General features: G+C 34.7%; 1 protein-coding gene and 1 long non-coding RNA gene across 2 annotated transcripts; one reads left to right on the plus strand and one right to left on the minus strand.

Annotated features, from left to right (window-relative positions):
* The first annotated feature begins 3,363 nt into the window (after window positions 1–3,363).
* On the plus strand, window positions 3,364–4,613 carry LOC107897145 (uncharacterized). Its single transcript, XR_001684052.2, has 2 exons — window positions 3,364–3,984; window positions 4,247–4,613. It is a non-coding gene; the product is annotated as an uncharacterized lncRNA (long non-coding RNA).
* Window positions 4,614–4,657: 44 nt separating this feature from the next.
* On the minus strand, window positions 4,658–13,476 carry LOC107897144 (O-fucosyltransferase 1). The gene is made up of 10 exons (XM_016822492.2): window positions 13,364–13,476; window positions 13,089–13,260; window positions 12,297–12,375; window positions 12,126–12,196; window positions 11,812–11,900; window positions 10,566–10,689; window positions 10,162–10,445; window positions 5,928–6,057; window positions 5,124–5,840; window positions 4,658–4,903 (listed from the first exon to the last, which is right to left on the minus strand). The coding sequence occupies exons 1-9, from the start codon at window positions 13,369–13,371 to the stop codon at window positions 5,223–5,225; spliced, it is 1,575 nt and encodes a 524-aa protein (XP_016677981.1). The 5' UTR covers window positions 13,372–13,476; the 3' UTR covers window positions 4,658–4,903; window positions 5,124–5,222.
* Window positions 13,477–14,011: the final 535 nt, after the last annotated feature.

The following is a 14,011-nucleotide window of genomic DNA, read 5'->3' on the forward strand; positions in this document are numbered from 1 at the left end:
CTATCCAAGTCTTCATCAACCTTCCTTTTCCCTTTTCTCAACTTCTCGGCCTCAAGTTTTTGAACGTCGGCATCCAATCTCAAATGCATATTTTTCTCCTCCAATTGTTCTATCTTTTTTCTTAACTCCGCATTTCTCTCTTCGAAGTCCCGTTTTACGATTTCAAGCTTGGAGGGGGTTACTTGCAAATATTCTTCCATAGTACGAACATCCTCCAAACTCGGCTCGGAAATATTATCATTAACTCTTTTACTTAACAACCCCTTGTATTCAGGAGTCGTCATTGATCCAACAGCCAATTTCTTCATCTGGCGTTTTTGTTTCCAAGCATCAGAAATCTCTTGAACCTTCTTCTTATAATTCTTCTCCTTATACGCGAACTCACTCTGGGCTAATCCATGTGTCATCGGTATAAACTACCTTGACTTGTATTTTCTTAAAACGAGCAAAAGGGCATATCCAACAGCTCCCCAAATTCCAAGTAAAGGTACCCAATCAAAACTCCCGCACCAATAGAGGATCTCATCAGGAACAAACCAAGGAGCTCTCCACTCAACATCCTCTTCCTGAAAATTTCAGAGGAGCGCGATCCAATTTTCTCCTAATATGTCATCTCTCCTAGACATGGCTGCTATCTCCTTTAACGGGGAGTAACTCTCGAAAAAAACCCGATAGGAAACTTTATCCACCTTTCAGAAATGGCTGTGGAACCAAGCAACAATAACTGCGCACACCCTATAAATTTACTTTCACTTGCCCTCCGACATGCACTCAAGGATCTGAATGTCTCAGTAAAAATTGCCGACACCGGTGTGACCCCTTTATCAAGTCGATCAAAGAAATCGGCAACTGCTTCATTTATATGCCTTAAAGCCTTGGGGAAAATCACCAAACCATAGATACTCAAGGCAAAGACGTCAACTTTCCTTTTTGTATCTGGATGTGCTACGATCAGGTCCCTCAAACTTACCCAAGGAATGCACCTACAATCACCCTTTTGCTGAATTCGAGGTGTAACCATTGTTCACTCATCCTAGTGATACTCATTAACTTCTTTACAAAAGCTGGGGCACTAGTAGCCTTGGAATAAACTTTGTCGACTTGAACCTTTAGACAACGAATCAAAGCTGTATACTCCTCCACAGTAGGCACCACATTCCCGAAGGTGAAGCAACTATACGCCGGGTTTCAAAACGGAGCCATAGCCCGAAACAAGTACTTGTCCACCTTGATATCGAGCAGGTAGGGTAAGTCACCATAACTTTGATAGAATAGGTGCTTGGTCTCATCATCCCAAGGAGCTCATATATCTCTCAATTCCTGGAACTCGTTTTGGGTCGTATTGATGCGAGTGAAGCCCGACAACCCCGATGTATACCCCTCAGCTAGGTTATCCCCTTTCTCAAGTTGCATATTCTCTGACCACATACGGACAGCCGCATTATCCTCAACTTTATCAAGGAATTCACTCTCCATAACAAGCTTTCTAATTTAGCAACCGAACAGAAATCGACACCTCTTTAATATGAAATGACATACAAAACATAATCACAACAAAACACAACAAGTTAGTATCGAAAAATAAAAATTTAAGCAAATAGAAAATAATTAAACACCTAACTGGGTAATCACTAGAGTTCAACATAGCTCTACCTAGGGCGGGCTCCTAGAGTTCACTATATGTGGCTCGGTTCTAAGAAAATGGTACCTGAACCAGAAGATTCTTCAACCCTTACCCATTATAGGCTCATACGGATTGAGTTCAGTTCAGGGGAATACATTTCCTTATGGCCATGCGGAGGTGAAAACCTCACAAAGACATAGGTACGGATGTATCCCGGAAGCAGTCCACTAGCCCATGCGGAGGTGAAAACCTCACGAAGGCGTAGTCTCTCACTCCCACTTAAAAAGGTGTGACCACAACGGTCATGCAAGATGATATGAAGGGATATAAAAAGCTCAAAATGCAAAACACGAATAAAATGACAAAAACTATAAAACCCATGAAATGCAATAAAAGGATAGTATGTTAAAATCTAAATTTTAAATTTTCGACAAAACGACAGCAAATAATAATTTTACGGCTTGACTCTCTTATTGGTCCCCAACAGAGTTGCCTAGCTGTCGAAACCATTTTTATTTTGGAAAAACGAGGGTCGACTTTAAAAAAGAGGTACGGAATCGCCACCGATCCTTTTTTGAGGTGTGATCGGGTCACCTTGATCATTTTAATAAAATATTTTAATTTATTAAAACAATGATTTTGGGTCTACGAAAATTGAGGAAAAGGGTTCGGGAGTCGGTTACGTACGAAAAAAGGTTAGCACCCCCGTAACGCCTAAAATTGGTACCAATTGACTAATTAATGTCCAAATGTTGAAAATTTGAAAAAAAACCTTAAAAATACGATCCCCTAGAAAAAAGTGTGAACAACTCGAGTTGGATTTTAAGATTCACAAATTCCAAAGGAATAAAATACCACACCCAATACGTTAGGACACGATATTTTAAGTCCCCAAAATTGAGATCAGCTCAAGATTTCCAAAACGCACAATGAATCTTAAAAGGGTATTTCGTTATTTGGCCAAACGAAAAAACGAAACCAGCACGTTAGGGCACGATTTCTCGAATTTTCAAACACGAAACATTGCCTTTTTTTGAGGAGTTTCTAAATAAACAATTATAAACCGGCTCAAGATATACTTGCTTAGTTTCTTTAAAGGTAAAAAAAAAACTTGATATTAGGCAAAAAAAAACATTCGAAATTTTAAAGTCCGATAAAAATAGCAATCATTCAAGCATTGAATTGAGCATGAAATAAATATATACAACCATAATATTACGTGAATAATAAAAAGGAAAATACAAAGAACCAAGTTGCATGCAATAGCAACATATCATATACTATATAAATACCATCACTAATGTCCGAAAGCTAACGAATTGGGCCAATTTATAAGAAATTTCAAGCAAACTATACAAATAAAATATTAAGTTTTAAAACAAACTAAAATGAATAATAGGGTGGAAAGTAAAATTTAAAACATTACTGTGCAATGATACAAAAAATTTGAAAACCGACCATAGATACAAAAATTTAAAATAAGAAGAAAAATATAAATAAGTAAAGTACTAGATAGTAATATACAAATGAATTTTAAAAAAATGACAAGGTAAATATTTATATGAAAATTTGAAGTGTATAAAAAAAACAAACATAGATAACATAATAATGCGTAAATGAAATTGCAAAATATATATATATACGTCAATCAAAATAGATAATATACATGAGGTAAAATTTTATATAAAAATAATATATATACAATAATAACAATGTAATATCAAAACAAAGAGTGTACATAAGAGGAAATTTTAAGATGAGTATATTATATAATAAAACATAAGGATATGCACATGAAAAATAAAATGTAAACAATGCGCAGTCAATGAAATAATCCCAAAATAATACGTAAGAATAATATGATTTTTTTTTTAAAATGAATGGCTAAAAACTAAATTGAAAAAAAAACCAAAATCAAAGAGATATTTTATAAACCATACAAATTATTGAAACAGAATTGAGGGCCAAAATAAAGCGTGCCCAAATGTTCGAGCGTTAAAACCGAAAATGCTGCAAAGCGATTCATTCTAGCATGGACCGAGATGAATAGACGCACAAAATTTCTAGGACAATTTAAAAAAACAAGGGAAATGCAAATAAGTTTTAATTACAAATCAGTACAAAAGGAGAGGACTCAATGCGCAAATTCCCCCCTTTTAACCAAATGCATAAGCCCAACACCAAACGGTGCTGTTTTAATTTTATGACTTAAACCATTTTTGTTTTAAAACATTTTCAACCCCTGATTTCAAAAAACCTAGAGTTTAAAACTTTCTTATTTCTTCCTGCCACAGCCGAAGGGCTAACAGCCCCCAACCACCGCCGAAACCAACTGCAACGAACGGTCTTCCAACGGAGCGGTAAGTCTCTCTCTCCCTTATACTTTAGTATGCAAAAGAATCTAAATGAAGAGCTGAAAGTAATAGGGAAAAAAATATGCAATCACCTTCAAAATAAAAACCAATATTCACTCGCCGTTTTTGCTTGTATTTGGTATCTCGTGTGAATTTTTGTGCTCGATTTCTATTCTATTTCTCTAAAAAAAACCCCATACACTTAAAAACGAAGGCTTTTATAGCCAAAATATAAACAGTTTTTTGGCTATTTTTGCTCAACTTGCAGGTCATGAAGACGTGGGTACGAACATGGAGTAAGGCGTGCGTGCGTGGCGTAGGTGATCGTGGCTGAAGGCTGCGGCGCAAATGAAGCTTTTAAGGATTTAGGGTTTCAGTTTTCTGATTGATTAGGTTAGAGTATGAGTATTGGGCTTATGTAAACGGGCCAAAATTATTTGGGTTGTTTTATGTAATTGGGCTGACTAAAAAATTGAGACTGTTGTTTTTTGTTTTTTTTTGTATATGTATGGGCCCGGGCTAAAAGTTGGGTCTATAATGGTTTCGGTGAGAACATTCTCCACTAATCCATCATCCATATCAACCTAAACAGATGATGATGGCTTCGAAATTCTAATGACATCCAACTTTTAATATCTCTACAATGAAAATCTAAAATAACATGCTTTGGTCAGTCATATGCAACTCAATCAACATTAGCATTGAATCATAATTTAAATAATCATCATCTTTCCTCTAAAGACTTTCAGGCCAGATTCATGGAGTCTTTTTTCTCGTTTTAAGTGGCTATAGTTCAGTAGTAAAACAATACCATCCAATCTGTAGTAAATACCTTCTCAATTATAAACTTGGTTCATGTGCTCCAACCAATTTGTTCCAATGGCCTGTCTTCATCGTCCAAAATTGCAACTGAAAATGTAAAAACCTGCAGAACCAAATGCCCATTTATGGCATCTCCTAGAAAATCTTCTGAAACTAGTTATTAGCTGTTCTATCCATTCAAAGTGGTTTAAGTTGAACAATTTTCATTTTTAGCAATTCTGTTCACTATAATTCCTAGAGTTTTGAACATGTGGTTTATAGTATATCAGTTTTGAAAGAACATCAAAAATTACTAAATAACAGATATCAGTTATGAAGATTACCTGAACAGCTCAACAAGGCCAGACAAACCAATTCCTTTCTGTGGTTTCTAGGAATGATATATACCAATAATACCATAGTAAAAGTCTAAAGCAAACACTTTATCCTTCTGTCCTACTCGTTGAATTCTTTTCAGCCAAGGTTTCTGGGTCACTGGTCACTTTGTTCTCCAACCGGCTGTCTAGAACTTCCAAAACATTATCTGGTGGGCATTTGTCAGCAGGATTTTTAGGTGATACTTGACAGAAGCATTCTGGCCAAGAATTTGTATAAAAAGATTCAGGTGACACCCGCTTGTGAGGTCCACCGAAGTTTGTTTTAAGCATGACACGCCTAACAGCTTCTTTGAAACCTTCTGTCCGTCCATTCTCTCGATCAATGAATATTGGAGCAAGAGCTTTTCTGTCAGGTCTAATTGTGGTCCGAAAACCATAATAGAGGCGATGGCCTAGTAGATTGTTGGCGAAGTTGCTAGGTCCATCATAAGTTGGCATAAAAATGTCAGAAAGAAGACAAACCATGTAATCAACAGCAGAGCCTAACAACCCCTGAGTGTTCGTAACCAGTTCCTCTGAAGAGTCTACAGAACTGTGATTCTCAAGGCGAGGGAAAAGATCCCGAAAATGTTTCATAAAACGCTCTCCCCCAAATAATTCACCAGCTGCTAGGTATATCCTGGTAGAATTGTCAAATCCCATAGCATGCAAGATAAGACCAACCTGTAGTTTGAACAGTCAGTATTTATATATAAGAACCATCTCTCTCGCCACTCCCTGTGTAGAGGAACGATTGACAAGATATGCTACCTCCTTTGGAGTTAATGGGCATTTCCCAATAGCCCTTCTTTCTTTGTAGACAAGTCTTTTCTCTGCAAAATTTTCCTTCCTATACTTCTTCAATATACTTTGCTCTTCTGGGTTAAAAATATCAATGCACCTATAAAACCATTCAAGCCCATAGCCTCATGCATATCATGATATTTATTACATCCAAACATGTGTTATTATTCAATAAAACATGTACACATCAAGTGGATTAAAATGGTGATAGTGGATATATAATTACTTCAAAATGGGTATATTCACAGAATATTGCATTGTACCCCAACCAACACGTCATCCTTAGCATAAAATTTAACAGACTATACATGGTTATAGAACAAAAATCAACCTCACTTATTTTTAATTTGTTGAAATATGTGAAACCCATATATTTTGAGGATATATTTTAAAGTTATTTAGGTAAATAAATCTTATTTAGGTAGATAAATCTTAGAATAAATTATTTGAGATATTTTAGGAATATTTTCCCAATTAGGTTGACTCTTTTCTCTATTTAAATTCAGTTGTTTAGTTAATTAAAGACAGAACAGTTTTATTAAATGCTCTCTTGAAAACTTTCGTAGTATCAAGGCTAAGTTAAATCTCTAGTAGCATCATGGTTAAAACAACCTTTACTGGAGATAAGAGATCCAACAATCAAACAAAAGAAGAAAATTCCACCGTTGAAACAACTAATGAAAATTATGAGAGCCAAAGTTCTCTAGAAGGATCTCCATTCACTAAGGAACAATTAGAGCATCTACATAAGCTTTTTCAATTACCACAATTTCGGATGAATTCTTTTGTTCCTAACTCATCCAATAATCCTTCTTCCTCCTTTGCCCAATCAGGTATTGATTTTTCTATTTTTTTCAGTGTCAAGTCTTGTAAAACAAACTCGGCGATCGTTGATTCTGGAGCTAGTGATCACATGATTAGTAGTCATTTTCTTTTTTCAACTTACACACCTTGTGCAAGAAACAAAAAAATCAAAGTAGCAGATGGGTCGTTCTCAGCAATAGCTGGGAAAGGCACTGTTAAAATTTCGCCTTCCTTGGTTTTACAAGATATTTTACCTGTGCCAAATCTAGCTTGTAATCTCATATCGGTCAGTAAATTATCCCAGTCCTCGAATTGTCATGTTATATTTGACTCCTCTATGTGTAAATTTCAGGACATAGTCTCGAGGCAAATGATTGGCAATGCTAATGAATCTGGTGGAATTTACTTTCTTGACGACGACCATCTAAGTTAACCAACAACTACTTTATGTTTAAATACTGCTTCTCGTTTTGATAGGTTATGATTTGGCATTATAGGCTTGGATATCCTAATTTTTACTATTTAAGATATTTGTTACCTGATCTATTTAAAAATAACAGTCTTTCTTCATATCACTGTGAATTTTGTGAATTGACTATACATCATCGGTCATTCTTCCCACCTCAAAAATATAAAGCTTCCAAACCCTTTTCGTTAATTCATAGTGATGTTTGGGGACCTTCGAAAGTCTCAACTTTTTCAAGAAAATATTGGTTTGTCACATTTATTGATTATCATACTCACATTTGTTGAGTGTTTTTATTAAAAGATAAGTCTGAAGTTAAAAATATGTTTCAATTTTTGTATGTTATGGTGAAAACACAATTTGAGGTGAGAATAGAAGTACTTCGGAGTGACAATGGAGGGGAATTTTTTAGTGACCAATTAGGTGTTTTCTTAACCAAACATGGTATAGTCCACCAAAGCTCTTGTACAAATACACCACAACAAAATGGGGTTGCAGAAAGAAAAAATTGGCATCTTTTGGAAATAACTAGAGCCTGGATGTTCACTAATCAGGTACCACATTATCTTTGGGGCGAAACCTTGTTAACGGCTACATATCTTATTAATAGAATGCCTAGTAAAACTCTAAACTATACAACTCCTTTCCGTCTCTTTAAAGATAACTTTCCTAACTCTAAATTGATCACAGATTTATCCCTCCGAGTTTTGGGGTGTAGTATTTTTGTTCATCTTCACAACCAAGGCAAACTAGATCCTAGAGCAAAAAAATGCGCCTTTGTTAGCTATACTTCTAATAAAAAAGGTTACAAATATTATGATCCAATTGATAGAAAGATTATTGTTACCATAGATGTTACATTTGTTCTTACTCAAGAAGAAATCGAAATCAAGAAAGTGGAATCAACCATATTCATCACTAAGAATCCAACTTGCAAGATCTTGTCAAAAATCTAGGTAAAGCTCATAATCCAACCAATGAATTTTTGATTTAGATTTTTCAATTGTTAAAAGAAAAGGTGTTAGAAATGTTGTCAAATATCCCATGTCTAACTTTGTGTCCTATAAAGCCTTGTCTTCGACATTCTCATCTTTTGTTTTGTGTCTCGATACTGTGAAAATACCCAAAAATGTGAAAGATACTATACAAATTCCTGAGTTGAAGGAAGCTATTTTAGAGGAGATGGGAGCTCTTGAAGAAGCAGGTACAAGGGAAACAATAGAATTACCTGTAGGGAAAAAAACTGTGAGTTGTAAATAAGTGTTGACAACCAAATTCAAACCGGATGGATCTTTAAATAGATACAAGGTGGCTAAAGGGTACACTCAAACATACGAGATAGATTATCTTAAAACATTGGCTCCAGTAGCCAAATTAAATTTTGTTAGAGTTCTTTTATTAATTGTTGTTAGTCTTGATTGGTCCTTACAGCAGCTAGATATGAAGAATGCTTTTCTAAATGGGAAACTTGAAGAAGAAGTTTACATGGATCCTCCTCCAATTTTTGAAGAAAAATTTGGAACTCGAGTATGTAAGCTCAGGAAATCTTTGTATACTCTAAAGCAGTCTCCTTGAGCTTGATTTAAATGGTTCACTCAAGTTGTTAAACAATAAGGTTATTCACAAGGGCAAGCTGACCACACAATGTTCTATCGACACTCACAAAGAGGTAGAATAGCAGTTATTATAGTTTATGTCGATGATATCATTCTTACAGGAGATGATGTGGATGAAATAAAGTGTCTCAAGGAGCATCTAGCATTGGAATTTGAGATCAAAGACTTGGGTCCTTTGAAATACTTTCTTGGAATAGAAGTTGCTCGATCAAAAAAAGGTCTTGTGGTCTCTCAAAAAAAATATGTGATTGATCTTTTAAAAGAGGCTGGGATGAGTGGTTGCCGACTAGCTAACACACCAATTGATCCAAATGTAAAATTAGAAAATAAAAAAGGTCGATTAGTTGATAAATGGAAGTACCAAAGATTAGCCGGTAAGTTAATTTACTTATCACATACAAGGCCAGACATAGCTTTTACAGTGAGCTTAGTGAGTCAATTTATGCACTCCCCAATGGAGGAACATGAAGAAGCAGTGTTTCGAATTCTGAGATACTTGAAGAGTTCACCTAGAAAGGGTTGAAAAGAATTATGGAAGAGCTGAGGAAACCAATAAGTTCACCAATGAAGTTATACTGAGATAGCAAAGCTGCCATTAGTATTGCTCACAACCCAGTCCAATATGACAGAACTAAACATGCTGAGATTAATAGACACTTTATGAAGGAGAAGATTGAAGGAGGCCAAGTGTGCATGCCGTTTGTTCCTTCAAAACAACAGATTGCTGACATACTTACCAAAGAGCTCTCCAAGACAAGCTTTGATTTTCTTGTAAGCAAGTTGGGCATGATTGATATATATGTACCAACTTGAGTGAGGGTGTTGAAATATGTGAAACCGATATATTTTGGGGATATATTTTAAAGTTATTTAGGTAAATAAATCTTAGAATAAATCATTTAAGATATTCTAGGAATATTTTATTTTTTATTTTAGTAGTTCATTAGAATTAGGGAATTATTTTCCTTATGTTTTAGTAGTTTATTAGAATAAGGGAATTATTTTCCCAATTAGGTTATACTCTTTTTCTCTATTTAAATTCAGTTGTTTAGTTAATAAAAGACAGAACAATTCTATTAAATGCTCTCTTGAAAACTTTCATAATGCACTAATAATGATTTCAAACAATGATATGTAGATGCACACTGACCTTGCATGCACTGTATAAGGAGATGAAAGATTTTATATTTCTTAATGTTACAGCTAAGGCTATTCAGGCACAAAGCCCCAAGCAAAATGAATGCATAGCCTAGACAACCTATGGCAACTGTGAATGAATTAACATAGATATAAAATGATAACAAAAAGAACATACCCAGCAAATGCCAGCATATCCATCTCAAAACGAAGATGGATCGACATGAAATGACCCTGTGCCCGGAGTTTATCAACTATTGACTCACTTAACTGCATAATATTTGGCTTGAACCTCAAAGCGTGATAGTTAACTCTACACCTCAACCGTTGATACTCGGGATTGTCAATTTCTTCAGCAAGACGATGTGAAAAGGGAGTCAGATAAATAGCACCATGTTCTTGCATTTTCTTGAGAGCAACTGTTGTATACCACTCGATAGGAGCATCCCTCGGGGGGCGAAGCTAAATGAATAGACAAAGAAGCAAGAGCAGAGAAAAGACATAAGTTTCAACAACTTCTACAAAACTTAAAAATTATTTGCCTAACTGATTATTATAATCGATGGCTCCCATATTTCACACCTGATACCCTTTTATCTTCTTGGTTTTGCCATTTTTTTGGATTTCAGGTATGCTTTCCACAATTTGTACATCATACTTCAATGTCTGGATAAAATGCTCAACATCATAGATACCTTGGAAACCACTGGAGAGAAAAGATGGTATCGTTACAATTTAATTGCAAACGGTCCACAAGTACAGTGGCATATTGCTTCAATAAAGAGCTGGAAAACACATTCCATGTGATGTGTGTATATATTCCTAATTTTTTTGTTAGGAAGGTGAACAATTAATATTCAGCAACCATATAAATTAAAACATAAAAATGACTGCACAAAATTATTGTAAACTCACAAAAGATCTCTACATTAATGGTGGTTTAAGTTTCAGGGAGAAGAAACGGCAGAAAAAAAAGTCTAGAAATGAAATTGATTAAATAACTAGTTCAAAAACATCAGTTGCTGAAAATTTCTGATATCTTAGAGAACAGAAACTATGGCCTGAGCAAATCATATATTAATCATCACTCTATTCAATCACATTGCAGTATAAAAAGCTTCTCAAAGATAAAGCAGATATACCAAACCAAAAACTACAGAAAATAATGTAGAAAGTGATTCGAGTTCATGAGCAAGCTCATATCCTAGTTGGATCTTCCAAACTGCTAGTGGTTCTCTTCCTAATAATCCTTGGATTTCTTAGTTTAGGAGCCAGTTCACCAAAAAAAGTAAGAATGATAAATACAAAAAAATCTGAGTAACTTCTCTAAAGTTACAGGTAACTTGAACCATAATAAATTGAAATGAAGATGACTCAAGTTGACCAATCAAATTAACACAAATTTGCCGTAACCATAGCAAGTTCAATTAGAAGAGTAGCAGAGAGAGGAAGCCACCTATTCCCCAGTGAACAAATTAGAAAAGATAAAGCCATGCACAGCAAGAGAACACATTAAGCTTCACAAATGCAGATGAAAATATTGCAAACAATCATAAATTTTAATAATCTTCTGTTAGCCTCTCTAAGATGCCAAATCCAAGAAATCAGAATTTCACTTCCTATGGCTTCCAAAAAAGAAAATGCCTATAATTGCCAAGCCATTAAGTTTTTGCACTGTTTAAATAAATGTTTAAATTCTATCTGAAAATTTTCCATCTAAAATCTGTGTCCATACTCATCACGTACACTGCTTCTGTTATAGAAGTACCCAGTGAATTTCAAATAAATTGAAAAAAAAGGGGGTAAGGAAATGACGAGACAAGATTACCTTTCATCATGCCAAAAGGAGTTTGCATCCAGCTCAGGCAGTACAAGTGTGGCATTCATAATTCGTGCAGCAAGAACTGCATTACAGATCTAGGACACCAAAAGAAGCAAACTTAATATTTTATTTAAAATTTATAAACCACAGAAGCAATATCAATACAATCTAACTCTATTTTAAACTTTTAAGCCTTTTTACACTAAGAATCTAAAACAAAACATAACCATAAAAACTCAAGCTGGCTTGCACCCATTTGATTTCCATGGAAACACAGAGTATGATAGAGTAGAATTTACAGCAAAAAGGTTAAGACAAACCGCGCTGCGTTGTTGGTTCAGACCGCCATTGCAACGGACTCGAAGATAACCATTAGTTTCCCTTGGAGGAGCTGCCAGAATATAGCAATAAGAATTCTAAGGAACTTACATTTTTACATAAAATCAATTCAAACATAATTTTTTTTCTTTGGGAAAGTTATGAGTAGTTACAGGGCCAGTCAGATCGTGGAGCAGATGAAGGCCTCCATCCACTAGACTTGGCACTTTCCCAAAGTTCTTCTGCATTGATCTGAATAAATATTTCAGAAAAAAGACAAAAGAATGATCAAAGGTTAGAGTGATTGACAATGATGACCAGCCATTAAAAGTGGGAAAGGGCGAGAATAAATCCTATTCACTGGTTTAGCTCCCACAGGTATATAGTATGAAATAATACAACAACCAGTCTCAAGCATCTGACTACAGAGGAACTGTTTTATTACGATTATCTCAAACCATTTCCTATAAAGATAACAAAAACCTATCAACAAATATTGTTAAAGGAAGCGGAATCATGCATAAAAACACCTAAAGTCTCTGAAAACTAGCTAATGATCCTCTTGGACTTAATCCGCATGATCCTAGCAAATTAGCATAAAACCAAACCAATGCAATAAATAAAACATTTCCACTTTGATGAATTTTCATGCAAGTAAATAGGTCAATTTATGAGGTACATTACAAACGCCAAATAAAGTACCGACCAAATGAGATGGTTTGCAGACGCATCAAACAAGAGATTCCCCCAAGGCTTCTATAGAGCGTGAGCATTACTATAGACTAACTCAGACAACAAACTTAGCTACCCATTACAACAAACTAACAACATTTATGCCTTATTAAGTTTCAACAATCTGATAACAGAAGCAATCCGCAAATTCGCTTAATACTGAAAATTTAATCACAAAGCCAGGGAATAAATTCAAGACGATCAGATCCTAACTCTTTACAAGAACCACTAACCTCGGAAGGCTCTAGAGATCCGCGATTTCCGCCAATTGTAGCCGAAAACAAAAGCGAGAGCGTGCAGATCAAAAGCACCACAACAGCAATCGTTAGTTTGGCGTAAATTCCCTTTGCTCCTACTCCTCCTCCTCCAGCTCCTTGTTTCCCATGCTGCCTATGCAGCCCCGACCTAAGCAACAAAATAGAAAGAAGAAGTTAAAAAATGGCAGTCTGGTTCAACGGAAAACCGAAATTTTTAACGGAAAAACGAATCAACTAGTTAGTTTGTAAACCTCCGCATAATTACGAAAGACAAAAAAAGCAATGTATTATTCCCAGATCTGATGTTTTTACAAATTTCCTTCTTTCTGGTTGTCGGTTTTACTTGCCGCGCTGTAAAACCTTGAAATTAGTCAAAGTAATGGTTAAAATGTGCTATAGCTCCCTGCCCTCTTTGTACATTTGTAATTTAGTCTTACTACTTTTATTTTAACTAATTTTATCCTTCTACTTTTTGGATCTAAAATTATTAAAATTATTCTATTAAATTCAAACTTATTACAACTGTCTTTTTTTGTTATATGACTATCAAGTAAGTATTTTTTATTTTAAAATATCAAATCAATGAATTTAATAGAAAAATTTTAACAGTGCTATAATTAAACTTATAAAAAAAGTAAAGAAGTTCCTATAAATAAAAGTAAAAGAACTATATGTTGAATATACAAAAAGTACAAAAACTTAATACATTTTTTAACTCAAAATAGATAAATAAATGAGAAATAAAGCATACTTTAGTTCGTGTTGTCAACTTAGTTCCTTAATTTTATTTTTTCACATTAATCTTTAAACTTGACAAAATTAAGAAAAATTTTCAAATTCAAAGAGTAAACGGTGCCTTTCACCCAGAAAAATTAAAAAAAAAAGGTTTAATTCTAAAT

The sequence above is a fragment of the Gossypium hirsutum genome, chromosome A10 (assembly GCF_007990345.1).
Source record: "Gossypium hirsutum isolate 1008001.06 chromosome A10, Gossypium_hirsutum_v2.1, whole genome shotgun sequence".
Taxonomy (NCBI): Eukaryota; Viridiplantae; Streptophyta; class Magnoliopsida; order Malvales; family Malvaceae; genus Gossypium; species Gossypium hirsutum.